General features: G+C 37.5%; 1 protein-coding gene and 1 long non-coding RNA gene across 3 annotated transcripts in view; one reads left to right on the top strand and one right to left on the bottom strand.

The window, feature by feature from the left end:
* LOC101746257 (chitin deacetylase 1-like) overlaps window positions 1–24,340 on the bottom strand; it is a 30,079-nt gene extending 5,739 nt beyond the window's left edge. The window contains exons 1-9 of one of the 2 annotated variants that reach the window (XM_038014313.2): window positions 23,915–24,340; window positions 21,656–21,762; window positions 13,618–13,729; window positions 12,004–12,131; window positions 11,619–11,761; window positions 10,912–10,954; window positions 9,786–9,962; window positions 7,144–7,282; window positions 6,586–6,689 (exon numbers count right to left, since the gene is read on the bottom strand). In XM_038014313.2, coding sequence (XP_037870241.1) covers window positions 6,586–6,689; window positions 7,144–7,282; window positions 9,786–9,962; window positions 10,912–10,954; window positions 11,619–11,761; window positions 12,004–12,131; window positions 13,618–13,729; window positions 21,656–21,762; window positions 23,915–23,996 — 1,035 coding nt within the window. In that variant the 5' untranslated portion in view covers window positions 23,997–24,340. Of the gene's footprint in view, window positions 1–6,585; window positions 6,690–7,143; window positions 7,283–9,785; window positions 9,963–10,911; window positions 10,955–11,618; window positions 11,762–12,003; window positions 12,132–13,617; window positions 13,730–21,655; window positions 21,763–22,207; window positions 22,257–23,914 lie in introns of those variants that run through there. The other variant, XM_062671427.1, reaches the window with a different exon arrangement.
* LOC134199838 (uncharacterized) lies at window positions 13,766–25,597 on the top strand. Its single transcript, XR_009974481.1, has 3 exons — window positions 13,766–21,449; window positions 21,675–21,907; window positions 24,340–25,597. It is a non-coding gene; the product is annotated as an uncharacterized LOC134199838 (long non-coding RNA).
* Window positions 25,598–26,251: the final 654 nt, after the last annotated feature.

The following is a 26,251-nucleotide window of genomic DNA, read 5'->3' as shown; positions in this document are numbered from 1 at the left end:
TGTAGGTCAACGTTCCTCACGAACCACGGAGCCCCGACAGCTAACCTGCAAAAGCGGGATTGTAGGGATTGGAGGGTGTCTATGTGTGTGCGGGCCGCGTGAGCGAACACCACACTCGCGTAAGTCATGACGGGCCTTATGCAAGTTTTGTAAAGTGTCACCTTGTTCCGAAGGGACATTTTACTCCGCTTACAGATCATGGGGTAGAGTCTACCGAGAATAAACGCGGCACGGTCACGGACTGATTTTATATGCGGGCGGAATGTCATCGATGCATCCAAGGTAACGCCCAGGTACTTGACCTTCCTGGCCCAGGGTATGGGTTGTCTAAAGAGAGTAATCGGGGGTGTGAGATTCCTCCTCCTAATCCGGGAGGAAATCCGTGTGGAGCTTCCCCTCTGAAATAGCACCGCAGTACTTTTCGCTGGGTTGATGTCTATGCGCCATTTTCGGAACCACTGTCCTAGGGCTAGGGCTGCGCTCTGAAGCTTCTTCGCGATTAGGGACTTATTTCTACTAGAATAGTAAACAGTCGTGTCGTCGGCGAATAAAGCTAAATGGGTCGGCGGCGACCGGGGAATATCGTTGACGAATAAGCTAAATAGGAGGGGTGAGAGGACAGAGCCTTGCGGGACTCCAGCTGTGAGAGGTCGTGGGGAGGAGCGGGTTCCCTCGACTCGATATCGAAAAGAGCGGTTCGACAAGAAGTCCCGTATGATGAGCACGAGACTATCCGGCACGCCCATGTTGAATAGTTTGAAAATCAAACCATTGTGCCAGACTTTGTCGAACGCTTTTGCGACGTCGAAGAAGAGAGCTCCCGTGTATAACGGTTTTGGTCGATTAAGCCCCACAAGAATGTGCTCCGTGAGGCGGTGCACCTGTTGAACGCATGAGTGATTTGTACGGAATCCGAATTGTTCATCGATAAGAATGCCCTTGGATGAGACGAAGTCTCTGAGGCGTTTGTAGAGCAGACGCTCATACAGTTTGCCTAGAGACATGAGGAGGCTAATCGGGCGGTAGCTCGTCGGATGATTTTTTGGTTTACCGGGTTTATGTATGCCGATAACGTCCGCTTCTTTCCACACCGCGGGAAAGATACAGTTCGCCATAGCGGCATTGAAAATAGATGCCAACATCACGATGAGTTGGACGGGTAGAAGTTTAATAACGCGGTTGGATATACCGTCGGAACCGGGAGCCTTGCGAGGACGTAGGTCTTTGATCAAGTCTTTAACTTCCATCGGGGTGACGGGTGGTAACGCATCAGAGGGTGGCAAGGAGGCTCTGCGTTCTACCTCACTGTCTACTAATTCTACATGAACAGGGTCCACGGATTGAGTGCTGGGCGTGCACTGGGTTTGCAATGTATCGGCCAGCAGCTCTGCTTTTTCGTCATCATCGAACGCCGCGAGTCGGCCTGAGGGGCCTACGAGGGGGGGCATAGTTACTACCGTATCCGATTTGAGAGTACGAGCTAAGCGGTAGTAAGACCTTTGAGAGGGCGCGAGTCCTTCTAAGAAATCAGACCATCTGGCATCTCGGACTTCGGTGATGCGAGACTTTACGTCGCGTTGTAGGGCACGCATTCGAATACGATTTTCCGCGGTAGGATACCTATCGTACGCACGGATCGAGGCGTTCTTAGCTCTAAGGAGTTCCCTAATATCGTCGGGCAATTTGAAGCGGTGAAGGAAGTCCTCCGCTACAACTTGCTTCGATGACCTATCTAATGTCGAGGTGATGTGTGACGTTACGATGTCTATGGCTTCAGCGGTATCCTGAGGAGACGGGATAGAGTCCGGACTAAACGGAAGCGATGGTGGATCAGATTCAGCCAGGCTGATGCCCAGCGTGTGCCAATCCACCACAGTCCTCGTGACGGGAACGGAATCGGGAGCGCGACCGAGCTTCATAACGACGGGACGGTGGTCTGAATCTAACTCTGAAACTACTTCGATCGAGTGTAAGCGCAGAGTTACGTTTTTTAGTAATGCTATGTCGAGTATATCCGGGCGATGCGCGACATTTAGCGGGTAGTGAGTCGGGGTTAGCGGAGCGACGATATCGAAGGCGAGATCATCGACTAACGCGTCAAGCCGCCTGCCATTCGGGGTTGTGGTGTGTGAGTTCCACCTGATGTGTTTACAATTTAGGTCGCCCGCCAGAATGACAGAGCTCCCCATACCGAGCAGCGCCTCGATATCACTGCTTAGAACGATCTTATCCGGTGGAAGATAAACGGACGCGATAACGATCGGCGCGTGTCCCGTCAGTGAGATTCGGCACACTGATGCTTCGATATTAGCGAGCGCGGGAGGATCGAGCGGGACGCAATGCAGGGCTCTTCTATAGTAAATGACGGTACCACCACCACGGGCAGAGAGCCTGTCGTTCCTGACCATGTTATAGTTCGCGATTTTAGGGTCACGGCGCGCGGGCTTAAGTAGGGTCTCCTGCACTAAAAAGATATCAATTTGGTGGTCACGCAAAAAGTCAGAAACCTGATCACGTTGATTTGCGAGACCGTAAGCGTTAAAAAATCCTATCGTTACGGATAGGGGCTTTATTCTACTTATATACGCCATTGATTACCGGCGGAGTGAGGGGAGGACGTACGTATTTAATGACGCGTATACGTCGGCGTATTCCTGCACAACGGCGATAAAGTGTTGTGCAGTGGAGGCAGCGCGAATGGCGTCGCCCAAAGCGTTAACGCGCTCAAAGTTGATCGACTGAAAGAAGTCGATCGCTAAAGCGAGATTGTCGGACGCGGTCGGAGGGCAAGTCGCGGGAGAGGGACGAGTCGCGGGGGCGGGACGAATCGCGGAGGAGGGAGTTGTAGCCGTGTTCGTGTACGGCAGCGGTTTTGCCCAGGCCGAGACACTGGGCACCGCCGCCGGAACGAACGCTGGCTTAGCCTGCGACGCAGAGGGTGCCGAGGCTTTGATGTCTGGGCCGGAAGCTCGGAGGCGGTTTTGGCGGGCGACGCGGCGATTTATTTTAGGGGCTCGGGGGCAACCACGGTAATTCGCGGGGTGACCCTGTGTTCGACACAGGACGCAGCTAGGCGGTTCCGTCGCGGTTTTTTGGTCGCGAGCGCAGAGGGCCGTGGCGTGATCGCCCAAACACTTAACACATCGGGGGCGCGCGTGACAGTTACGGGAAGAGTGCCCGTACAATTGACAGTTATGGCACTGGCTAGGAGTGCCTTTTTTATGGGGGGCTTCGACAGCGATACCAGAGAGCCTACAGACGGTCTGTGTGTTAAAGATTTTCTTACCCTCGGGGGTAGGCTGGAGAGCGACTAGAACCATATTATATGGCTCCCTACCGCGACCGGTGTGCATACGGTGCACAGAATTCACTGGTAGGCCTTGTTCTAACAGGTCGGCTTTTACGAGCTCTACATCTAACTCTTTAGGGATTCCGCGTATTACAACGCGGAGTTCGCGCTCCTCCTGGAGCGTATACGTATGGAAACTTATACGCTCCTTACGGAGGTAAGAAGAGAGGGCCCTATGGTCGTCGGGTGTTTGAACCTTAATTTGAATGCCGTTCGCGAGGTTACGGGCATTCGTGAAATTTATATTTTTGGCCTTAAGGGCCAGGCAAACTCGATCCCAAGCTGCCTTCTCCTGAAGGATAACCGGGGGAGGGGTCTGGGTTTTATTTTGTGCCACCGGACGCGGCGACGGAGTGGCACGGGCTGGGGGCGCAACGGGAGTCTGAGGGCGGGGGCGCGACGCGTTCACGGCTTTGCTAATTTTAGCGGCCGCGGGAGCTCGAGACTCCGCGGCACGCTTCTTACCCTTCTGTACCAGGGTGAATCCATCCGTCGATGAGGCGGGGGCGAGGTCGACCTCCATGTCCGAGTCAGAGTCGGAGCACGAGGAGGCGGGTGCAGGCGACCTACGAGCAAGTGTAGGTGTTTTAGAGGGCGCGACGGAGGCCGCGGATGATCGCTCAGCTGAAACGATGGTCACGGCGGACGACGCAGCAGCTTTTCTCGCCAGTATAGGCGACACGGGAGCGGCAGGCACGACAGAGGCTGCGGTGCTCAATGCAGAAGCTCTACACGCAGGTACAGGCGACGCAGGAGCAGCGAGCGCGGCGGAGTCCTCGAGAGGGCTCGCAGTGTGATTGGCCTTGAAGGCCAAAAACTCCGAGGCGAGCTGTGGGTGGCGAAGTCGGAGGAATTCCGCGAATACAGCGTCCATGATCGCTGAGTACCCAGGTGGGGCGGCCCCGGGTCTTGAAAACACTCGCCTTGCGGCGAGGCCCCAACTTCTCGGACCTGAGCGGTTCTATTGAACACAGGTGGCAATGCGGCGCGATTACTACAGGACAAAGAAAAAGCACAACAAAACAGAAATTACGAAAAGAAACAAAACAAATAAATACTTGCAGGAAACCACTTTGTCGGCAGATGTACCACGAACACAGAAACAACAAAAGGAAACAAAACAAATAAAAACTTCCAGAAAGAGCACTTAGTCGGCAGATGTACCACAAACACAGGCCGCGCGAACAATGGCCGGGCTAACAAAAGCCGGGCGAACAAAGACCGGGCGATCGAGTGGACGATGAGCACGTCCGCACGTGACGGGTGCCTCTATCGGAATGTGAAACCTCAAGTCTAAAATAGCGCTCTCTTACGATTCCACAAGCACTTCACAAAACCATATCAACCAAAGCAATTTTCTAAAATACAACAATATAACGTAAACAAATTTCAATGAAATCTAACTTAAGCGAAAATTGAAAATCCACTTTTCGTGGTCGTTTCCTGAATAGCCCGTAGTAAAGCCCGATATAAAGTAACATGATATCGTTAGGTGCACCGCTCGCTCTGCGGATATGAAATTATTTTCTGAGAGCACCTTCCGTTCCAGTTCTAACCTCGACTACGCCATTAATGTTGGATTAAATAAGTTATACGAACTAGATAAGTTTTTATGCATCGCTAACGGTACGACGAGAGACCTATCAGATGGATTCGAAAATCAAATTCCTTTCAAAAAGCATGAGCATGTTTTAATTAAAACTACTTTTACGATTTAATATTGCGTTTTCTTTTAAATGACATTATATTATAACTAAACGTTTCGAATACTTTATGTTACATTCTTTACACTTTACTTTTGTATACTTTACAGTATTTTACAGAATTTTACGTGTTCACGGGCGACAGTCGGTGAATTATACTTACTAGTGGTCCCGCAGTAGTCGAAATTCGACTATAATTAATTGGAATTCTAAGTTTGTACACTATTATGATTGTATTTTATACTTCTATAATCTCAAATTAATTATTAATAAATATTAATAAACACAAACAATATTTAATCTATTCTCAATTTGACCACAGACGTCAAGAACAAAAGTTTGACAATAAATAGTATGCATGCGTGTGTGCGTCAAATACATGGTATGTAGTGTGTGTAATGTTTTCTTTATTGATTTAATGTGCCTTTTATGCTTTATTTAAAAAAAATATTAGCATTGTGCACTTCTTCTCTACATTCTCTATAAGTGTAGAAAATTTCATACTCCTCCGTCCGCGCAATTTTCGTAAAAAGGGATGCAAAGTTTTTGCTTCACGTATTAATATATAGATATACTACGACTCGCAAAAACCAAAAATAATATTTTAGTATGTTACAATAAAACTTTTTCAGAGAATTAAAAACTACCTTATACATTACAAAGTCATCCGTGCTACTAAATGTAAATTTGTTTTCAATACTACATATTTTGTGTTACTGTGACAAAACGTTTCTTCCCTCAAAATTTTTGTTAAAAATACAATATTATTAATTTAGGCTATTATGGGCCTAATGAAAAGAAACTGCGGCAGTTGCTATGAGTTATTTTTTTTTTACAAAAATTCGAGTCTCGCTAGGATAACTAGATTCCCCCCTGAAGTGACGTCACCCTTAACGTGAATTGTTTTATATATAGGAATGTTTTGGTTTTAGTGAAATTAAATAACACAACATAAATTTTTTAATGTAAAATTAACTTTAACATTTCTAAATAACAGATTCACTTATGTCTTTTGATCGCCTAATGATTCAAGTGGTTAGTGACCCGGATCACTATACTCCGAGATCCTAGTTTGATTTCCGGCCGGAGTCAAAGTAAGGTTTAACGTCTGGGTGGGTGCACCTGTTCCTTGTGTGTTCCCGGTACCCAAAACACAAGAGAAAACTAAGCTTGGTGCTAATGATAATGGAACGATTATTTATTTTACTTTTGGTCTTAGTGAGCTAGAACAATAGGTTTTTTTGCCTACCTAATCCATGATAGCCTAAGGAGTTATTCTATTAAGGTAGGTGAGCTAACGAGACTCAATCTGAGAGAGTTTGCTAACACTAGCCCTAGCAAAGGCGATGCTACCACTGGATCGGTATCGCGACCCACTGTAAAGATCCGGCGAGAACCTCAGTGGGTTGTATCTATGGGTTACATGGCACATCGGTACTTGAAGTGGCTAATGCTTTTAGTGGATCAAGAAGAGTAACTATATTACGTAAACAATAACAAAAACTAAGATTTAAGTTTCCTTTATTCACTTACCTCGTTAGCATCGTGATTATGTAGAACGCATTGGTCCAAGTAAGGACAATGACCTCCCTCGAATGATTCCACGTAGTGAGCATTGAATGGTATCTCCCAAAGTCCTGTTATTTTCAAAACAAAATTGCATCGATTTCAATAGATAGCTTTTATTTATAATTTATTACTGTCTATGAAATTTAGAAATTCACTGTTATTTATCGTTAATGTTGCGAGTGAATCTGAGCCATAATAATATGTTATATACATATATCCCCCATATATGAAAATATATTCTCCATTTATTGTACTGACTTGCAAGCCACCTGTCGTAGACCAACGCTTCTATGACAGAAGTTCTTTGTAAATTTCAACCCAATAAGATAGCCGACATACATAGATCACGAATAATCAAACGTACAAACTATACATTTCTAAACACTACATTAGGTGCATTCGCTGCCTTTTAATAAATTTTGATACATAAATGTGGATCCCAAAAAAGCGAAGCACTATAATTGCTGTCTTTTTATTTCCTAAATAGTGATGTGAAAATTAATTTTGAAAATTCCATCTCACCCGGGAACGATTTAGTGGGGCATGTTCCGGACTTGCACTCGTGGGCGATCTTGTAGTCGAGCGTGTAAGGCCACACCGGAATCGGCAAAGGAGGCACGCCCACTGAACTGTCGTAGATGTATCCGAAGTCTTCTAACACCTGTTTAGAGATTAAATGGGTGAGAATCTGTACGGGTGAGTGTTGAAACTACATGGTACCTAACAAAACGTACAAAATAAATGAAATTTAAAAACTAAAAGTAATGCTGAAAAATATTTACGTGTAGGTATTTTATAAACTCAACTTATATAAAATTATGAATAAAGTCTTTATATGATTATAATCAATTTACATAATATGTAGGTATACGTCTTTACGGTAATTAACGACCTGAAACATACATACATACTTTCGAAACATTATGTAATAATTTATTTTCTTGTTAAAATCTCCAAAGTCCTAATTAGTACTAAAATATGTATAACTCCCTAGCTGGTGAAAGCCTTACAATATTTAATATAAATATTCAGACCGAAGATAAGTTCAAAAAGAAATATTTATAAATTATAATACATTTATCTACGCTAAGACTCGGAATAAGTATGTCCTGTTGTGATCATATGAAAAAGTTTTTTTATTATATATCTCTTGCATCGTATCTCATCTCTAAAATATATAAATTTAATATTTAATGGTCTATTTATTCGATAGTGTTGGTCCAATGGAGTTCAAAGTTGTTGTATAGTTGTTGTTGACACTTTAGAGAAGTTTTCTGGTATTGTTCCAAGAAAAAGCTGTATCTATAGGTATATAAACAGGCAATACAGTTAAGTGCCATTTTCTCCTCCGCTCGTCAATCGATTTTTCTTTTTGTTTAGAGAGTTATCAATAAAAATTTTGGAAATCTTTTTTTTACATAGCCATCCATTGGATTTAAATAGCATTTGAAATATTTCGTATAAATGTTTAAATTGTTGAAACTTGACATAGTTGAAGGTTGGTAACGGGTTGGTTATGCCCCTAACAATACTGATGGTCACGAACGACGATGCCAACTCACCAGATGGGCCTTGAGGTCGTCGGCCCAATCAGTCATCCTTACATCGAGAAGGATAAATTATACCTTGTAACCGCTTTTTAGATCTTACAATTTTATTTTATACGCGCCGCAAAAACCGAAAATAGAACTGTATTTTTTTTGTTTTTTTCACGCCGTCAAGGGAAATGCATCAATTGTCAAACAATCGTACACGTACAACGCCGGGTAACAAACCATTGACGTAACAAAGCTCCTTTTTATTTATCTGCGGTAAGTTTATCTATTAGGTTTCGAAATTGTACACATATACATACAGTTTTATGTAAATTTAATAAGCTAATCAAAAAAATATGGATCTAGCAAAACCGTTAATTTATAATGAATAGTAATTAGTGATGATTTCGACCTTTATACTAGTAATATATAGCATTATGTCCGATTTATCATACAATGTTAGAATGTATTGTATGTATCAAACGAAGTCCAATCAATAACTATGTTAGGTCTATGGCAGCCCGTATTGATAGGAATCGATCAAACGTGGAAGTGGTTGAAATCGAATGATGGATTTATTTACGTACCTACGACGTTTACATTGCGCTCAATCGATTTTCTTATATTCGTTTTGGATTGAAAAATAAACTCGACTTCAATTTGGATTCATCTTAATTCGTTTCTCGTAACAGCAAATCGTTAAACATTTTTCTTTTTCATAATTACAACAAATAACTTACGTCGATCCCGCACGACACCTACGGAGGTAATTATCGGTGTACAAGCCAAAATTTGGTTGTCAAGACAATATATTAATCGACGTAAGGAATCGGAAATAATTTTCTTGTATACTTTGTCGATATAATTTGTTTCCACTTCAAAAGGAAAACGTGACTTTTCCACCAGCATAATATTTCGAATTAATTATGTGAATTCCCTTGAAATTGGAGCTCATTTCATATAAATATTGGTCGTGCTTCAAATCATTTAGTTTTTTTTTTGTTAAGATCTTCGCAGTGGGACTAATTAGATTTCATTTAAAATTAATTGAAGTATATTCTAGTAATTTTTGTTTATTTGAATCAACATTGACAACAAATAGACAAAAAGCCAATAAACTGCACCTAAGGCAGATAAGTACACCTGAAAACGAATCGTAATCTTTCCTATATAATTTTCCTAAAGTTTCGTATTTTTAAAATAACCGAACCGATAAAAATCTAAAATCTCTACAAACTCTAAATTTTTTAAGCAAGGTTGTTATTTCCATTTTAAAAAATACGAATACTAAATAGCCTTCATTTATATAACGTTGTTTTTAAAGAACTATGATTACTTATTTGTTTTTACAGCACTGTCTTCACTCTGCGGCGGGCTGTCTTCAGAACATTGGATAGTATGTTAATCTAGTGATAAGTTTACTGTAGACGTCAAATTCAAATAAAATAAAACCTAGTTCATAAGAAGTATTTTGATTACACCGATTTCTCTAATTTAAGGATTTGGCAGTCATTACACGCATTCACGTTTTGATAATAATTATCAACGGTATCCATTTAAAACTGTGGGGACCGTGAACGAGTCTGCTCGTCTACAAGGGCATATATACATCGTATAATTTAAGCTTACTTTGAACTGCGTATTCCTGCCAGGCTTCAGAAACGGTGCTCGGGCTCCCACGATCTCCGACCGCGATATGTTCGCAAACTTCTTAAGGATCTCTCGCATGCCGATCATCTCACCGGCCCATTCCTCGTACCCTTTGTCTTGCAAGCCTTGCTGTTGCGAAACTGTACCTGTTGCTATCTGAAAAATGTTTAAACAATTTTATAAGCTTGTTTTTTAAAATTATCAAAAACGTTTTATATAAAACATCGTTCATACGAAAATAAACGGCCATTAAGCCACAATGCGATCCGCATTTTTGAGTCCAACTAATTATCGCAGTCACAGTTAATTTCACTAATTCATTGCCGGCAAACAGGTAAACCACAATATTGTCGTTAGCGCGTATTTACAGTGAAATATCAAAATGATCACCAAACACATAATTACAGCCATCAAACAATTGCCTCTCTTGTTTACTAAAACATAATTGGAATGGCAGATAGATAAGAACCTTACTAATTCTTACTAATTTCTACGATTCAGAATGCTATTCCTGTTGTTTTTTAAATCAACTAAAAAATCTCGATTTTTAAACAATTTCGAGTTGTCATAAAAGGGTGCAATTAAGTTTACATTGATAAATTTCGCGATTCATGTTAAAGCTCTTCTAGTAAATTGTTATACCTAAGAAATAAAATAATTATATTAAAATTGACCTTTAAAACGAATTAAAACAACTATCAATTACCCCTTGGTAAATTTTGTGAAAGTATTTTTATTAATTGAGGCATTTGTTTTATACAGTAGTCATTGAATTAAGGCTTTTTTTTGCATAGACATGCGAACGATCTGACGGCTCCCCCTAGTGCTAAGTTGTTACCGAAGCACGTAGACATCACAAGGTGAAAGCTGCAATCCACCCAAGCACAAATAGGCAGGACGGTGATACGTACTCATCTGGGCTCATAGGACGCCCTCTCTCCTCAATAAAATCACAAACTCTTGAGTGGTCAGTCAGGTTACTCAGATACCCTAAAATAGACTAACCTCTTTTCCGCCATAAAAATTATACCTTTTAAATTTAACAATTTAATGCATAATAAATTACAGGCTAACTGTAAAAGTAATGTTCTTAAAACAATCATACCTCATGTCCATCGTGTGCGAGAGCTTGTACCATCACGTAGTTACTGGAAATAATAATTAAGATTTACTATATAAGTGATCCCAAATTAATATGGAATACCCCACAACGAATGAACAATAAAAGACCTAATTGCGTGTTCTGTACCTAGTATAATAAGAAAACAACATTTAAAGCCCTTAATCTTTTTTTAAATTAATATTCTAAACAGTCTTATTTTAATACGCAAAACTGAACTATACTCTCTTCACTGAATGACAGACAGGAGAGGGAGTCTGTTTAAGAAAAATCTTTTTTTAAAACAAAAGAGTTTTAAAGGTTTTAAATGATAAAGGTTTTCTTTACAAGCACACTAATTAATTTATTATTATAGTTACAAAGCAAAATACACAATAGAATTTACGAAACATACAGAGAAAAATACGGTCTAGGTTCACGTAGAAGCTCACCTAAATAATGTTTCTAATGTAACGATAATTTATTATTTATAATGTTCACTGAACTCGTTATGTAATGTATTCCAGGATTAACTCAGTCTACTGATTATACAAAATACACAAATACAAACTAATCTCAATAATAGCTTAACCGATCTGTGGTTATCAGTAAGGTTTTAAGATAAGTTTGGATCAACATTGAGTGTTCGATCAATTCAAATTAGTTGAGAAAATAAAGCACGTAGTTTGATTTATATAAATGCTAATATATACCTGTATTCATGAGACAAGAAGAATGTCCCCTTTATAGGACATCCGTTTGGATTGTTAATCTTTCCTTTGAAGACTTTCTTGTACTTGTCGAAGTTGTTCAAATTTACGGCTCCATCGAAAGTCAACATTATCATTTGAGGTGTCTGAAGAGATTAGTATAGTGTTCATTGAATTATCAATTTCAAACAGAGAAAGAAAAGCAATTAGTCAAAAGGCAGGTATAATTATATTATACACCGGATCTCCGCCGGACAACCATTTTTTTATTACGGTGTACTACTATTAATAATATTCCGAGTGATCAATCAAAATTATCGTTAAAAGATTAAGTGTGTAAAGATCAAACAGAGCAATGTTCTACATTAATTTTCATTGATAAACTTACTTCTGCAGGGTCGAGGCCGCCAGGAATCAATGTACCATCTTTGGAACAGAAGCAGTACGGTAATTGGCATTCCGCAGGCTCGCACTTTGTAGCTAAATCGAGCGGTACTTCTGTTATAGGCGCCGGTGCTGTTGGAGAGATTGAATTCATTGTTTAGATACTTAATTTGTACCGATCGTGGGATGATTACTAAGATATCCGATATAGGAATATAATATAAATGCAATCAAAACTACATTGATATGTGTTAGCAAATTATAATAATGCGTAAGAAATACAGTGAAAGTAAATAATTAAAATATGTATTAATGTTGAAAATATAATGTGTTATCATATGATAATGGTTTTCAATTCGCTTAAATAATATTAGGCAGGCATCGCTTTAACTTTGACAATGTAAGTCCACTATTATAAACAATGGACTATGAATACTCGTTTCGTAACAAGGTATAATAAAATATATAAGAAATTGAGAATGTTAGAAAAATTAAATACATAATTTAAAATATTACAACTAATGTTTCTTATAATGTTTTGATGAATATTTTTAATACAGCCCTCGAGCAGATCGAGGGCGTACATTTAATTCTGTTGTAAATTTACAGAAAGAGGGATTTTTTTTTTGAAAAATTACTATGATAAATAGTTACTAAAATAAATTCAATGCCTAATGGAAAATTTACATCTCGTTATTTCTTTTGTGAAAAGTAGTTTTGGGAGATTCTTTAACTTAATTACCGAATATAAATCATTGTATTTTACTAAGAGTTACCGAATTAATTTTAATATTTGCTATCTCACAAGTACATTTTAACCTAACCTAACCTAACAAGTAAGTGAGCTCACAGGGCTCAAACCTGTCGAAGTTGCTATCACTAACCCTAGCAAGAGCAGTGCTTCGCAGAATCCACCACCGGATCGGAAACGCGATCCACTGAGAAGATCCAGCGAGAAACGCAATGGGCTGTGACTGTGAATTAATTTACTCGCCGAGCCCTTCATCGCAAGCGACGGGTTCGATGAGAACGACGATCGGGTTTTACCATAATATTACCCCTTTCTTACAAACTAGATCGACTAACTACTTCACGTCGGCTATAGCCTAATCAGCGATACTCACGCGGCCTCTGGGCTTGCTGGGCCTAGGATCGTAGATTCGATTCCCATATAGAGCAAATGTTCGTGTGACGAAAAGGATTATTTGCTCTTTGTCTCAGTGTATCCATATATGTACAAATATACATAAACGTATAAAAGGACCTACATATATCAGTCTCTTGTTCCCATAGTACCGGGAATCCTAGTTTGGGTGTAGATGACCATATGCCTTGTCCCCAACTATTAATTTCTTATATAGTATACTTGAGACCTTAGCACTTATATCTCAAGGTGGGTGGCGCATTTACGTTGTAGATGTCTATGGGCTCCAGTAACTACTTAACACCAGGTGGGCTGTGAGCTCGTCCACCCATCTAAGCAAAAAAAAAAATACTGCACATCAGCTAACTATAAATTTATTTCTTCAAAGACTTATTAATAGTGTGCGATGCTTTCCTGCTCATAAAGTAGTAAGCTTGTGGTGTTTTTTTTTTCAACAAAAAATATAACACTTACTAGTTGGTATGGGTCCACACCTCGCTTCTGCTTTGAAGGTGCAGTATTTGCTGATGTCATCAAAATATAATCCTGAAGGACATCTGTTTAAATACGGGTACCCGTCGACACACTGCAATCAAAGAATAAAAATGTCAAAAACAACCTAAAATTTATTGTCTTTCTTAATCTTCTTCTAATATATAAAATTCTCGTGTCACAGTTTTCGTTGCCATACTCCTCCGAAACGGCTTGACCGATTTTGATGAAATTTTTTGTGCTTATCCGGTATCTATGAGAATCGGCCAACATCTATTTTTCATCCCCCTAAATGTTAGGGGTAGTCCACCCCTAAATTTTTTTTTTATTTTTTAGACAAAATTTTTAATTTCTATTTTTTTATGATACAACATACAAAAATACATACAATCCTCAATTTTCACCCTTCTACGATCAACACTTATTTTTATTTGCTAATTAAAAACTAAATTTTTTTGCAAGAATTTTGTTTTTATTTTGTCATGACTTAGAATAAAAAAAATTATAGTACTCTGAAATTTTCACCCCTCTACGTTCAACCCCTATTTTTTATTTGTTAATTATAAATTTTACATTTTTTTGGCAAGATTTTATTTTTTATTTTGTCATGACTTAAAATAAAAATAAAATATATTACTCTCAATTTTCACTCTTATACGATCAACCCCTATTTTTCCATCCCGATTTTTATTTTTTTTATTCTATGCACAGATCCGCAATAAGGTTGCAAGATGGCAATCAAATATTATAATTGTAGTACGATAAATTCTTATTCTGAGTATAATTTCAAGTTCCTTTAATTATGATTTTTTTTTAAATTCAATCGATCAGTTATCCCCGCCAGGTGTCGCCTCTCATCCAGCAAACATCACGTAGTAGGGATGAGGACGAAGCCGGTCTCCTGTCTTACTCACTATACATTTTTCAGCCATGTTTCTTTGGTTTTATTTGTGTATCAATCGTAGCTTGCCAGCCATGTTTTTTTGGTTTTATTTGTGTATCAATAGTATGTTCAGTAGGTCTGAGAATCGGCTACTATCTATATTTCATACCCCTAAGTGATAAGGACTGTCCACCCCAAACATTTTTTATTTTTTTTCTTGGTTATAATGAGGTATAGTCCCCGGCACGTAACTTGGCAAGAGTCGCTAGATGCGCAGAAGTCGTTTTTTAGGTCTCTTTGGTTGTCAAGCGGGACGCGGGGACAGACGTAGCACCGTTGCGAGCGCGCGATTGGTAAGTCAGTCGACCCTCCCCTCCCGCACCGCGTCCACGTTCCGTTCGCTCCCGGTTACACATGCGCCTACTAAAGTTGTAGGAACCCTTTGTTTATATTGAGTTTTTGTTACGAGTTGTTGTTACTGTTTTAAATTTAGTTTTTGTTACGAGTGTTATTGTTTTAAATTTGCTTGCAATGGCAGGACCAAATACCAATGACCATAATTATTGTCGATTCAGTCACTGAGCGTTTTATTATTTACGCCAGTGACGACAGCGACTCTTCGTTATGTCGACGATGAGGACGAGGTCGAGGGAGCCAACTCCTTCCACCAGCTCAGGTGCTACCATAAATTTAATCCAAGGGGTAGCACTATTAGAAAATGATAGTGACGACGGCGACACATAATTGTTAATATTAAGTATATTTTTTTAAATAAAATTTTTAACTTTTAATTGTATTTTATTTATAACACCTAATACACTTCACGAATTCCTCTCTTTTCTTTAACTTTCTTCTAAACACAAAAACAAATTATGGCAAATAAAAAATTTAATAAAATAAAATTAACATATATGCGGGCAATAAAAGTGACCATTTTTTTGTTGCAATGTACACTATGCGCGACATTACCCCCACTACACCAAAACCTTGCCAACTTACGTGCCGTATATTATATGGTTGAATGAGGTTTGTGAGAATTTTATATATTAGACTAGAATTTCCCTAGAAATCTTATTTAAGGCAACACAACGTTTGCCGGGTCAGCTAGTAAATAAATAAAATTGAATCATTGAGTTATTTGGTTACCTTGAAACTACCCACATTTTCAGTTTCTATGAAACCGATTCCGTAAAGTCATCATACTTATATTTTTAAAAGTCACATAATTCTTCATTAAATTCGGTTAAATTTTACGTTGTCTATACTAATATTAACTAATCTTATAAAGAGGAAAGATTTGTTTGTTTGTGTTGAATAGGCTCCGAAACTACTGAACCGATTTGAATAATTCTTTCACTGTTTGGAACCTACACTATTCCCGAGTGACATAGGCATATTATAATCTTTTTTGAAAAAAATTACGTTTCCTTACTAAAACTCCAATAATGTAACCCAAAGTGTAAAAAAATACCTAAAATATTCTTTACATCGCGTGCCCTGCGAAAACTATTGATAATAGAATAAAATAATATACGACGACTTTGTAGAACACATTATTATTTACAAAAGTGTCGTGACAGCATATGTCTAACTATTATAGTTATGCCGCAATAAGTGTTCTTTTATTTTAAAAAATAAAACAACGTCGTTGAAATTTTTGTTAAAGACCCGAGCGGAGCCAGAGCGGCGGCTAGTCGTAAATATTTATTAAAAAAGTAAAAAAAAAAAAAAACGGATTAAGTACGGGAGTTATCTAAACGTCGTTTATTAATAAGGCCCTAATGTGTATTCAAACACATGAATTGCATCAACAACTTATATGTATACATATCTTTAAAAAATACTGTTTCATTAAAAAAAAAATAACCTTCAATTTCATATACAGTCGTGAGTTCTGGAATATACTCGCGTATTAGTAAGGACTTAGGCCGACCGTTTTTATTTTTGAATGCGCACAATTTCACAGACGTAACATAAACTCAGCTGTAATCCCACGGGAAGCAGTCACGCGGGGCTTACATTATTACATATCTACGTAAAAAATACCTACATTTTTTATGCGTAAATGTTCGCCGCTTGTTAGAAACAGTGTCCTACTTTTGCGAGAGAATAAACTGAAATTAACAACGAGTTTTGCGTATAATTTAATATATTTTTCGACTACGCAATTTCGATATTGATAATATAATCAATCTAGGAATAGTACACGGTATTTTCTTTTTTGCTTATATTTTTACTGCCGATATAAAAGATAAAACGTACTATAACAAATTCCTAATCTACACCATATTATAATGCATTAAATAATAACGTAGGTAATTATTGATTTGCCTCATTAAAATCAAGAAGAATATTAATAGTCTTTGTACTTCAACATAAGAACACATTCACTGCCTGATGCGTACCTATTAACGTTGTTAATATCATTAGTGGCACTTGTTTTTCAAGCAATCGCTTGCGAATACAAATTAATAAAAATAAAAACTAGTAATCGTACTGCTATGAACACTGTAAGACAGAAGTTCACCACGCAATATAAACAAGGTCTTGGGAAACCTATCCCGAAACCGAAGACTCGTGGTGGCTCTGAAGTATTGATGACATTGAGAAATATATTTTTTATTACACTAAGATACTGTACGCGATTAAACTCAAATTAACAACTCAGCAACGCACAATGAATGTTCACGGACACTCTCAGCAAAGGGCGTCCACTCGTTGTCTAATGTTTACAAAGCAGATTCACAACATATGAAATAAATAAAGGACAAATATTTATCATAACTAGAGGTCCCGCAGTAGTCGAAATTCGACTATAATTAATTGGAATTGTAAGTTTGTACACTATTATGATTGTATTTTATACTTCTATAATCACAAATTTCGCCAAGGCTACACTATAAAAAAATATTAATAAAGACAAACAATATTTAATCTATTCTCAATTTGATCACTGACGTCAAGAACAAAAGTTTGACAATAAATAGTATGCATGCGTGTGTGCGTCAAATACATGGTATGTAGTGTGTGTAATGTTTTCTTTATTGATTTAACGTATCTTTAATGCATTATTTAAAAAAAAATATTAGCATTGTGCACTTCTTCTCTATATTCTCTATAAGTGTGGAAAATTTCATACTCCTCCGTCTACGCAATTTTCGTAAAAAGGGATACAAAGTTTTTGCTTCACGTATTAATATATAGATAATATCTTAGTATAATATGATTTTTTTTTATTACTTAGATGGATGGACGAGCTCACAGTCCACCTGGTGTTAGTGGTCACTGGAGCCCATAGACATCTTCAAAGAAAATGCGCCATCCACCTTGGGATATAGTTCTAAGGTCTCAGCTAATACAACGGCTACCCCACCCCTCAAACCGAAACGCATCGCTGCTTCACGGCAGAAATAGGCGAGGTGGTGGTACCTACACGTGCGAACTCACAAGAGGTCCTACCACCAGTAAAAATGAAATATGAACATAATATATACAAACAAAAAAACTGACTGCAACTATTTAAAATAAGAATATCGTCAATCTAGTCGAAGTTAATTAAAAATGCATTATTACGCGAGTCTTGTGCTCGTTCTACTTAATATATTTATAAATAAATAAAAACGTATATCAGTAAACCTAATCACGTATCCCACATATTGCTTAAAACATAAATTCTTAAACACATTAATAAAGCTATAGTTTTTAAAAACGCACATAACATAGTATTCGAAAAATATATTTATTTTACAAACACACTACGCAGTGGTAAAGGCATTAACATTAAACAGACATTGATAATAAGGACACGTTTGTGTGAATAACAAAAAGCTTAATAAATTCGATCACATCCTCGTTGACTAAATACCTGTTACTCGAGTAATAAGGTCGAATTCTTTTGGTGAATAATACAGAAGTACGTATTCGTTGTGTGATTATCAACATTTAGTCTCAAAAGATACTAAAATATTTAACTATGGAGTCATGTATTTTGATTTATGAGATGATATCTAGCGTACAACTAATCGACTTAATTGAAAAAGATCAACGGCAAAATCCAGCCTCGGGATCCATGAAGAATTTTTAAATCTTGAACAAGAACATATCACAGTGTACACGTGCATGATAATAACTGAAAGGGCGTTAGTATGTCGTATGTAATGTCGAGTGTTAGTATGCCGTCAGCTCCGATAGTCATCGCTGCTATGGTTAGATGATACAAAAATCAACGAGATCTCAAATATTTATCTAGAATACCCTATGGTTAATGCGGTACAACATACAGACAAAAAAAACCTTTACCAGTAGCTCCATTCCAGTGAAGTTCCATTGAACGCTCAACAGTCTAACATGTTTTTTTTTTAATACCTAGAATGCATAATGAAATATTTGGACACGACGAAATCGGAATTTAAAAGTCATAGTGACCTAGCAATTGAACTTTTATTAATGGTGTATTTATTTCCACAGCAATAGAAAAGAACAAAAAAAAAACAAACATAAAGTCTAATGTACAAAAATGCATTTTGCGTCTTTATTGGTTCGTGCCCTGTGCTGTCGCGCATCGTTTATATTGTTACGCCGGTAAGAGTACGCCATATAGATGGCGTTACTCTTACCGGCGTAACAGCGATAGCGCCGAAAGTCTAACGAATATCGAAGGGTAAAGTAGCACCTAGAACGCTCGAGAAGTACAACGCCATCTATTGTCAGATAGCGGAAACATAATACTCGAAATGTATGGAATATTCTCGATAATTCTAGGGATGTGGTATCGGCTCTAAAAGCGTTACAGAGATAGCACGCAGTTAGTCAGTAATCGGAACTACTCGAAGCGAAACAAACGAAACCTGAAGCGAAGCGGAAGAAGCGAATTGAGAATTTTAAAGTGTTTGTGAAGTGTTTTAAGTGTTGAATACAGTTTTGAGTTATACTTCGGTGGAATTTTATTTATTCCGAACCCCAGCGCGTAACAATATTATGAAGTTGAAGTTTTGGACACTTCTGCTCTTGGTTACATGGTAAAGGCTTCCGGAATAATACCATCAACGAACAAAAGGTGGCACGTGACCAATAAAAAAACCTACGCATTTCGCTTCGTATTTCTCGATAGCAAATAAAGCACAAGCAGGTATCACTTGTTTAAATTAAATCAAGTTATATTGGTTTCATACCAGTCTATCCTTGAAAATGTCAATATTTGTGCCAGGCAACAACTACTACAAACATTTATGTCTACTGAGTACTGACCGACCAGTGATGACGGTATTATTTAAATTTTGGAATGTAATAATTATACTATACAAATAAATTTATTCAACATTATGCATTTATATATATTCATCTGTATGCACAAATAGTACAGCGGTGAATCAAAGATGGTGTAGACAGTACACTGAGATGTGCTTTGCTTTATTGTTACTTATTAAAGAGGAAATAAGAACAAATAAAAACTATATACCTACTCAAAATGTATACTATAATCGACATAAATATACATATATCTATTATAAAATACATATATAAGACAAAACAAAAACTACAGTACCTACATTTCACAGAATATATTTACACAATGAACAAATACTTCGTTGAAAAAAAAAAGACAATTAATTAAAGCAGTTCAGGAACTGAACTAAACGAGTGCAAAATTGATAGTCATATTAGCATTACACTTATACAGTTTTTAATTTATTAGCCGGCTGTCTGACAAGCTGCTTATGAGAAGGGGTGACCCACAGCCGAGTCACTCGAGCTATGCTTGATACTTCTTCAACATCTGTTTGTTTCTTTCAATAACTAAAACTCTCTAAGTCAACATGACCTACCTATTTCTATCGGGAGCAATCCTACTATCCCGTTCGACTGGTAGTAGAACTATTATTCTAATGCAATTGATAATTCAAGAACATATTTCTGGTGGTGTGACCTCTTGTGAGTCCGCGTGGGTGGGTACCACCACCCTGCCTATTTCTGCCGTGAAGCAGTAATGCGTTTCGGTTTGAAGGGTGGGGCAGCCGTTGTAACTATACTTGAGACCTTAGAACTTATATCTCAAGGTGGGTGGCGCATTTCCGTTGTGGATGTCTATGGGCTCCAGTAACCACTTAACACCAGATGGGCTGTGAGATCGTCCACCCAACTAAGCAAAAAAAAAAGATTAGAAGTATCCCATCATCACGGTGAAATCTTTAACAAAGCGCCGCGTCGTGCTAAACGTCTTACGTCAATATTCAATTGGGAATATTTTCCAAAATTTATTATTCGATGTTCCGATACATGATTTATAATACAAGATGACGAGGTCGACCACCCAGAGCGTGTATTGCCGACGCAAGATGAAATCGATGAGTATGTCCAAGGATAAACCTAAACAAAAAACTTGTTTCACATCAATTTAAATGACAAGACAATATGCGTAATACCCTATTATCCAATAACATAATAATATAAAGGCTCGTTCAAGAGATTCGAGCGATAGCTCGGAAATAATAATAAGTAAGATATAAATTAGATTTCTGTGATTGGTAGTGTTCTCGAAAATGAACACGAATTGTAAGGCCTTTTTTGCTTGATGCAATACCTAACAGAATAATTATCTTTTACCAGTGCTTTACACAGTGCACGCAATTTAACACAAGTATTCTTTAATCTTTGACGCGCGGCATCAGCCACTTCGTGGGAACGCAGGGGCCATTCTCAAACCTTCAATAAGATTTTATAAGCACAACTTACTCAAACAACCAGTATTTATCAATAACAATATAAAATGATTTGTTTGTGTGGGTAGATTGATATCTTGCTTATTTCTGTCACAGGACATTTGAAGGGTGGGACAACCGTTATACAACACAATTAAAAATTTGGCCTCATGTCTCAATGTTGATGGTGGTATTCCTATTGTCTAGTGGTTCCCGTAATTACTTAATACAAGGTAAGCTCTAAACTAGTTCAATTATTCGAACATCTTTGATTCCATTTCCAAGTGCATTGATTTCGCACAAAAACATTCATAAAATGTCAGAAAATAAGAAGATTAAACGTAGCTTGCATCGTTCAATCCTTTTAATACTAAATAAACACGTTAAATAAGGAAAATAAAGAAGCTTTACAAGTAAATATCTAAATTGCGAATCTTACTTGATAAAAACGTCTGCAGGTGGCTGGGTCGGCGAAATTCCCATTACCCTGTGTTCCTTCGGGACAAACAAACTGCTCTTCCTCCTTATCTTTCTGTTGATGTGTACCTGGAAACGAAATTGAAGCGAACTTCGATGAATTCAAATAAATAAGAAACCACGAACCTGAGAGCCAATTTACGATGCTTCTAAAAATAATTCAACGTGAAATTTAAATGCTCTGTGACCAGGAAACTGCTCGAGAATTTAGTCGGTAAATCTTTGTTCAAACATATTATTTATTTTTAGTGCATTCTCACAATATGTCACTTAACGAACTTGGTTATATAAAATATCAGGGTAATATTTTGACACACCTAAATAACCGGTGATATTAAACGAATGCGTAATATCTTCACAAAAACTCCGTAATAAATTTAAGCGTTAAAATTCCAAGTCCAATGGCTACATTTTGACCAACTGGACCCCGTCGAATATTTTTTAACTCTTTTACCCCCAATTATGTAATAAAATAAAAAGGCGAACAAAATTAAGTAGGCACGGGTTTTTTTACGTTTTCTCAATAATAAAAGTTCCGCAGAGATCATCCTCGAAGCCGGAAACTATCTTAAAGACTTAATTACTCAATTGATTAACCAAATGTTTGCCTTTTTTTAGTCTTCTCGAGACGGTAAACGTCGCGCCTGTATATACTGTACTATATTGTACTATGACGTCAACGTTGAAGAACAGAATACAAATTTTGTAATCAACAACTTTAAGGATATCAGAACATTATTAATCGATATTAATTATTTCTTAAAATAATTTTTACGTTTTTTTTTTCTATATTCCTCCCCAAGAATACCTACCTAATATTCTATTATGCAATAATGTGCCCTATTAACTCAAACACTTAAAACATATAATATTTTATTTAATTAAAACAGCTTGGTTTTCATTTCCGGTAACATTACGCCATTAAACTACTGGACAGCAAAAAGTAAAACGTTCACGGATGTATGATAGATAATATTGTCTACAAGCAATTGTAGTCGCACTAATACAATCCAAACGTTTCAACATTCATTAACACCTATTGTTTCATCAAGAAAAGAGAAAGCCGCTTACATAATAAAATATATGCATGGCTTAAATATAATTTGCCTCGGTATGCTTAGATATATTTCGCAAAATAAAAAACTATATACATAATTTTTACAAACGGATTACGTTCGACTATGTTCCGCACTTATAAATGTTCCGAGCATTTTCGTATTTTGTACCCTTTAAGCACAATAAATACCTCAGCTATTTTTATTATTTTAATCTAAATTATTAAGATTTCTAAGTTTTAAATGTTTTCTAATTTTAAAATTTTGAAGAAATCCTTTCTGGTAGGTACTAAAATAGATATTGAGCATTATAGGTAGATAGTATCGTGATGTATCTGTCCATCCGAATACATTGATTGCGTGCTAAATAAATAATTAAGAATGTCTGGCGTCAGTGCAAGTAGGTCTGCTGGCCTCGTACTAAAAAATCTTTAGTGACTTACTATGCGGCAACTTACAAAATCGTTTTTAAATGTCGATATTACTTACGAACACGAATCATTTCTGCGAATCAAAGAGTGTGTCTAACTTTAGTCTATGTACCGAGCAAAATGCAGTTTTTAGACGTAGCTGCGGACGAGTTGTTGTTGAATAATATTTTGCATTAAGTCTAAAAATTAATTTCTCACTACTAAAATTACTTTATTATTCTTTTTTTAATTGAAACACAAAATATAGCTTAGGTTATCATACAAAAAAAAAAACAAGTTTTGACTGCCAAAAAGTTTTGTATCGTTGGTTAAATATTTATTTAAAAAAATTGATGGCCTAAATCAATCGAACGCTCACAGAAAGAAGTGAAAAAAATATCCCTAATCCTAATTCGATAAATTTTACGCTTTCGAACTTTTGTACAGATTAATTAGTATCTGTTTCTAAATAGTCTCTTACAACATTAGATATAAAAAAAAGATTTAGAACTCATGACATAATAATTTTAAGTTGCACAATAAATAAAAATCCTAGAAAATATACATACAGCTAATATAAAATAGCTTTCACCGTATAGTTTTGCCGTAAGAGTTACGTCGCTAGTTAAATTGATGAGAGTTTTGCTTGCATAAGATGACAGGGTCGATTTTTACGAGAACCTAAATATTTGTGCAGAACAAAAAGTCGTATGTTCACTTACACACATCGAAATAACAAAAATATATTTAACTAACCGTTGATTAAAAGCACACAAACAAGGAGTACTCGCAAACTGGTCATAGTTCTTGATCGCGCTACGTACGCGCGAGTCGACATGGTCCCTTTCACCGTCGCGTGGGCACTGAGGAGTGCGAGGTGCAACGCTGCCTGCCATCCACCAGCCGACCTCCGCAGACAGCTTTCTCCTTAGACCCCTTAACACTCGTCACTCAACAAATAAAAACACTACCGCATGTACGTCACGGAAACACTAACTGCCACGTATACCTACATCTTGTGAAGGAACCACACTATTCATTGATTTATTTCGTTTTAGTAACTTTATATTTGTAAATTATATCGAAAGTGTAAGGTTTCGCAGTTAACGCACGCATTTCTAACAGCTACGTACATTTTTAATTTTTTATTTGATGAAGGAATGATTACTCGTATCCCGCAGGTCTTCCCAGTTTTAGCAGGACAGTTGGGCGAGCAAAGGCTCAGCCAGGAGCGGTGGGATTTGCTACCATCTGCCCGAGCGCACGAGCGCCCGAGCGACAAGGAAGACCTAACAACTTAAGAGCAGCTGCTTTGCAAATAAATCTACTACCGGATCGGAATCGTGACCCGCTGAAAAGATCCAGCGAGAAACTCAGCGGGCTGATGCGTGGGTTAGGTTGTAACTCGGCAAAGAATTCGGGGTCCCTAAACTTGCTCTTTGTCTTAGAGCTGAAGACATCTAGTGCTGAGGATAACGAATTTGTTGGATCCGTAATGACCTGTCCAGGGCGTCAACGTAGACTGGCTCCTTCGTAAGTAGGGTATGGGTAGTAATCAGCGGCGGCAACGATAAGGCGATTATCATAACGCATAGCCTTATCGAAGTACCTAAGCTACGCATATTCGTGGGTAGTTTTCTACTGAGACGGTAGAACAACTGTTATTCAATACAATTGAGACGTCGACCTCAAGTCGCAGGGACCTTCACCTTGTTATGGCTCCAGTAGCCACTTAGCACAAGGTGGACTGTTGGCTGAAACATAGTTTTGTGTACAAATGATTTCTAGCATAAAAATGTCCACATTAATTTTCTTAAGTTTTCGTAAGTTGTTGACATAATTTAAACTACTTTACAGTTTAATTTCCCTTTTTTTATTGTTACAAACGTCAGTCATCCGTGACCACTAAAACCGTAAAAGTAAAATAGAAACGTCGAAAATGATATAATGATAATAAAAAGTGCGAGCAAATTAAATCCTAAATGTAGTTTTAATAATGTCCGTATTCACTTATTCTGTAAACCATCCGCTTAGTTTCAGTAGTAATTATTTCAATTATAGGTAGATTAGCTATACGATTGCAAACCAAAAGTCAACGTTTATATTATTTTCAATCATATGAATAAACACTTCGCCGTCCAACGTCTGCGCTTCAGGGCAATCACTTCCGTTGTTTAATTTTCATCCTCTCACTTCTAGACATACACTACGCACAAGGCTGTTTTATTTCTATTCATATGTTTCTTTTTATTAACTTACGCTAGCAATATTAGCAGATGTTATGTTGTTTTATGCTATGTTATGTATAGATACAAACGTTTGTTAGCAGATAAGCATTCTCCTACAAGGCAAGCATCGCCCATTTGATTTTATAATAATAAATAATAATAAAAAATTTATAAATAATAAATAAATAAATAAATATAAATACGAAGCTAACAGGAGTTTCAATTTTCCAACAGTTTTCAAAGGATGACCTTTCAGCGGGATAGCAAGTGCACATATATACATTGTCCGGACTATCGTACAGTTAACTCAAAGCCGAATACATTTTTAATCAAAGAACACAATTCTAACAAATGTGGATTACTACTCTAATAGTAGGTATCTTAAATCTGTGGTATGTGAATAAAACATATGAGGGTTCCTACGTCGATATAATATATATTTTTGAAAGCTAAAATGACGCTACGAAATCTAAGTAATTAGCATAGCATCAGAATTAACATCAAAATGAATGTGATGGTGGAACAGGGATGACGATCAGGACCTATGTATATTTATTTTCATTTCACTACGTAATATATAAAAATGTAACGAATTTCCAAAACCACTCAGCCACAACCTGTCTTATGTTCCTTGTACTAAGTACTTCAAAACATTCCATAAAATATCAAAAATAACTAGACCTAATAGAACGCGTTGTAGTAATTCTGTAATTACTTAAACAATTGGTACCTTTATCTGTACAAAATTTTAACTCAAATGAAATTGGGAAATCAGTATTAATATTTTATTATCATTTCCTGTCACGAAAATCACGTCCTTAGATATTTATGAACGATTATTCGACGGAACAGCACATTGGCAATG

This window comes from Bombyx mori, chromosome 12 (assembly GCF_030269925.1).
Source record: "Bombyx mori chromosome 12, ASM3026992v2".
Classification (NCBI taxonomy): Eukaryota; Metazoa; Arthropoda; class Insecta; order Lepidoptera; family Bombycidae; genus Bombyx; species Bombyx mori.
The sequence above is the reverse complement of the archived record's forward strand: the minus strand, read 5'-3'. Positions and strand labels throughout refer to the sequence as shown.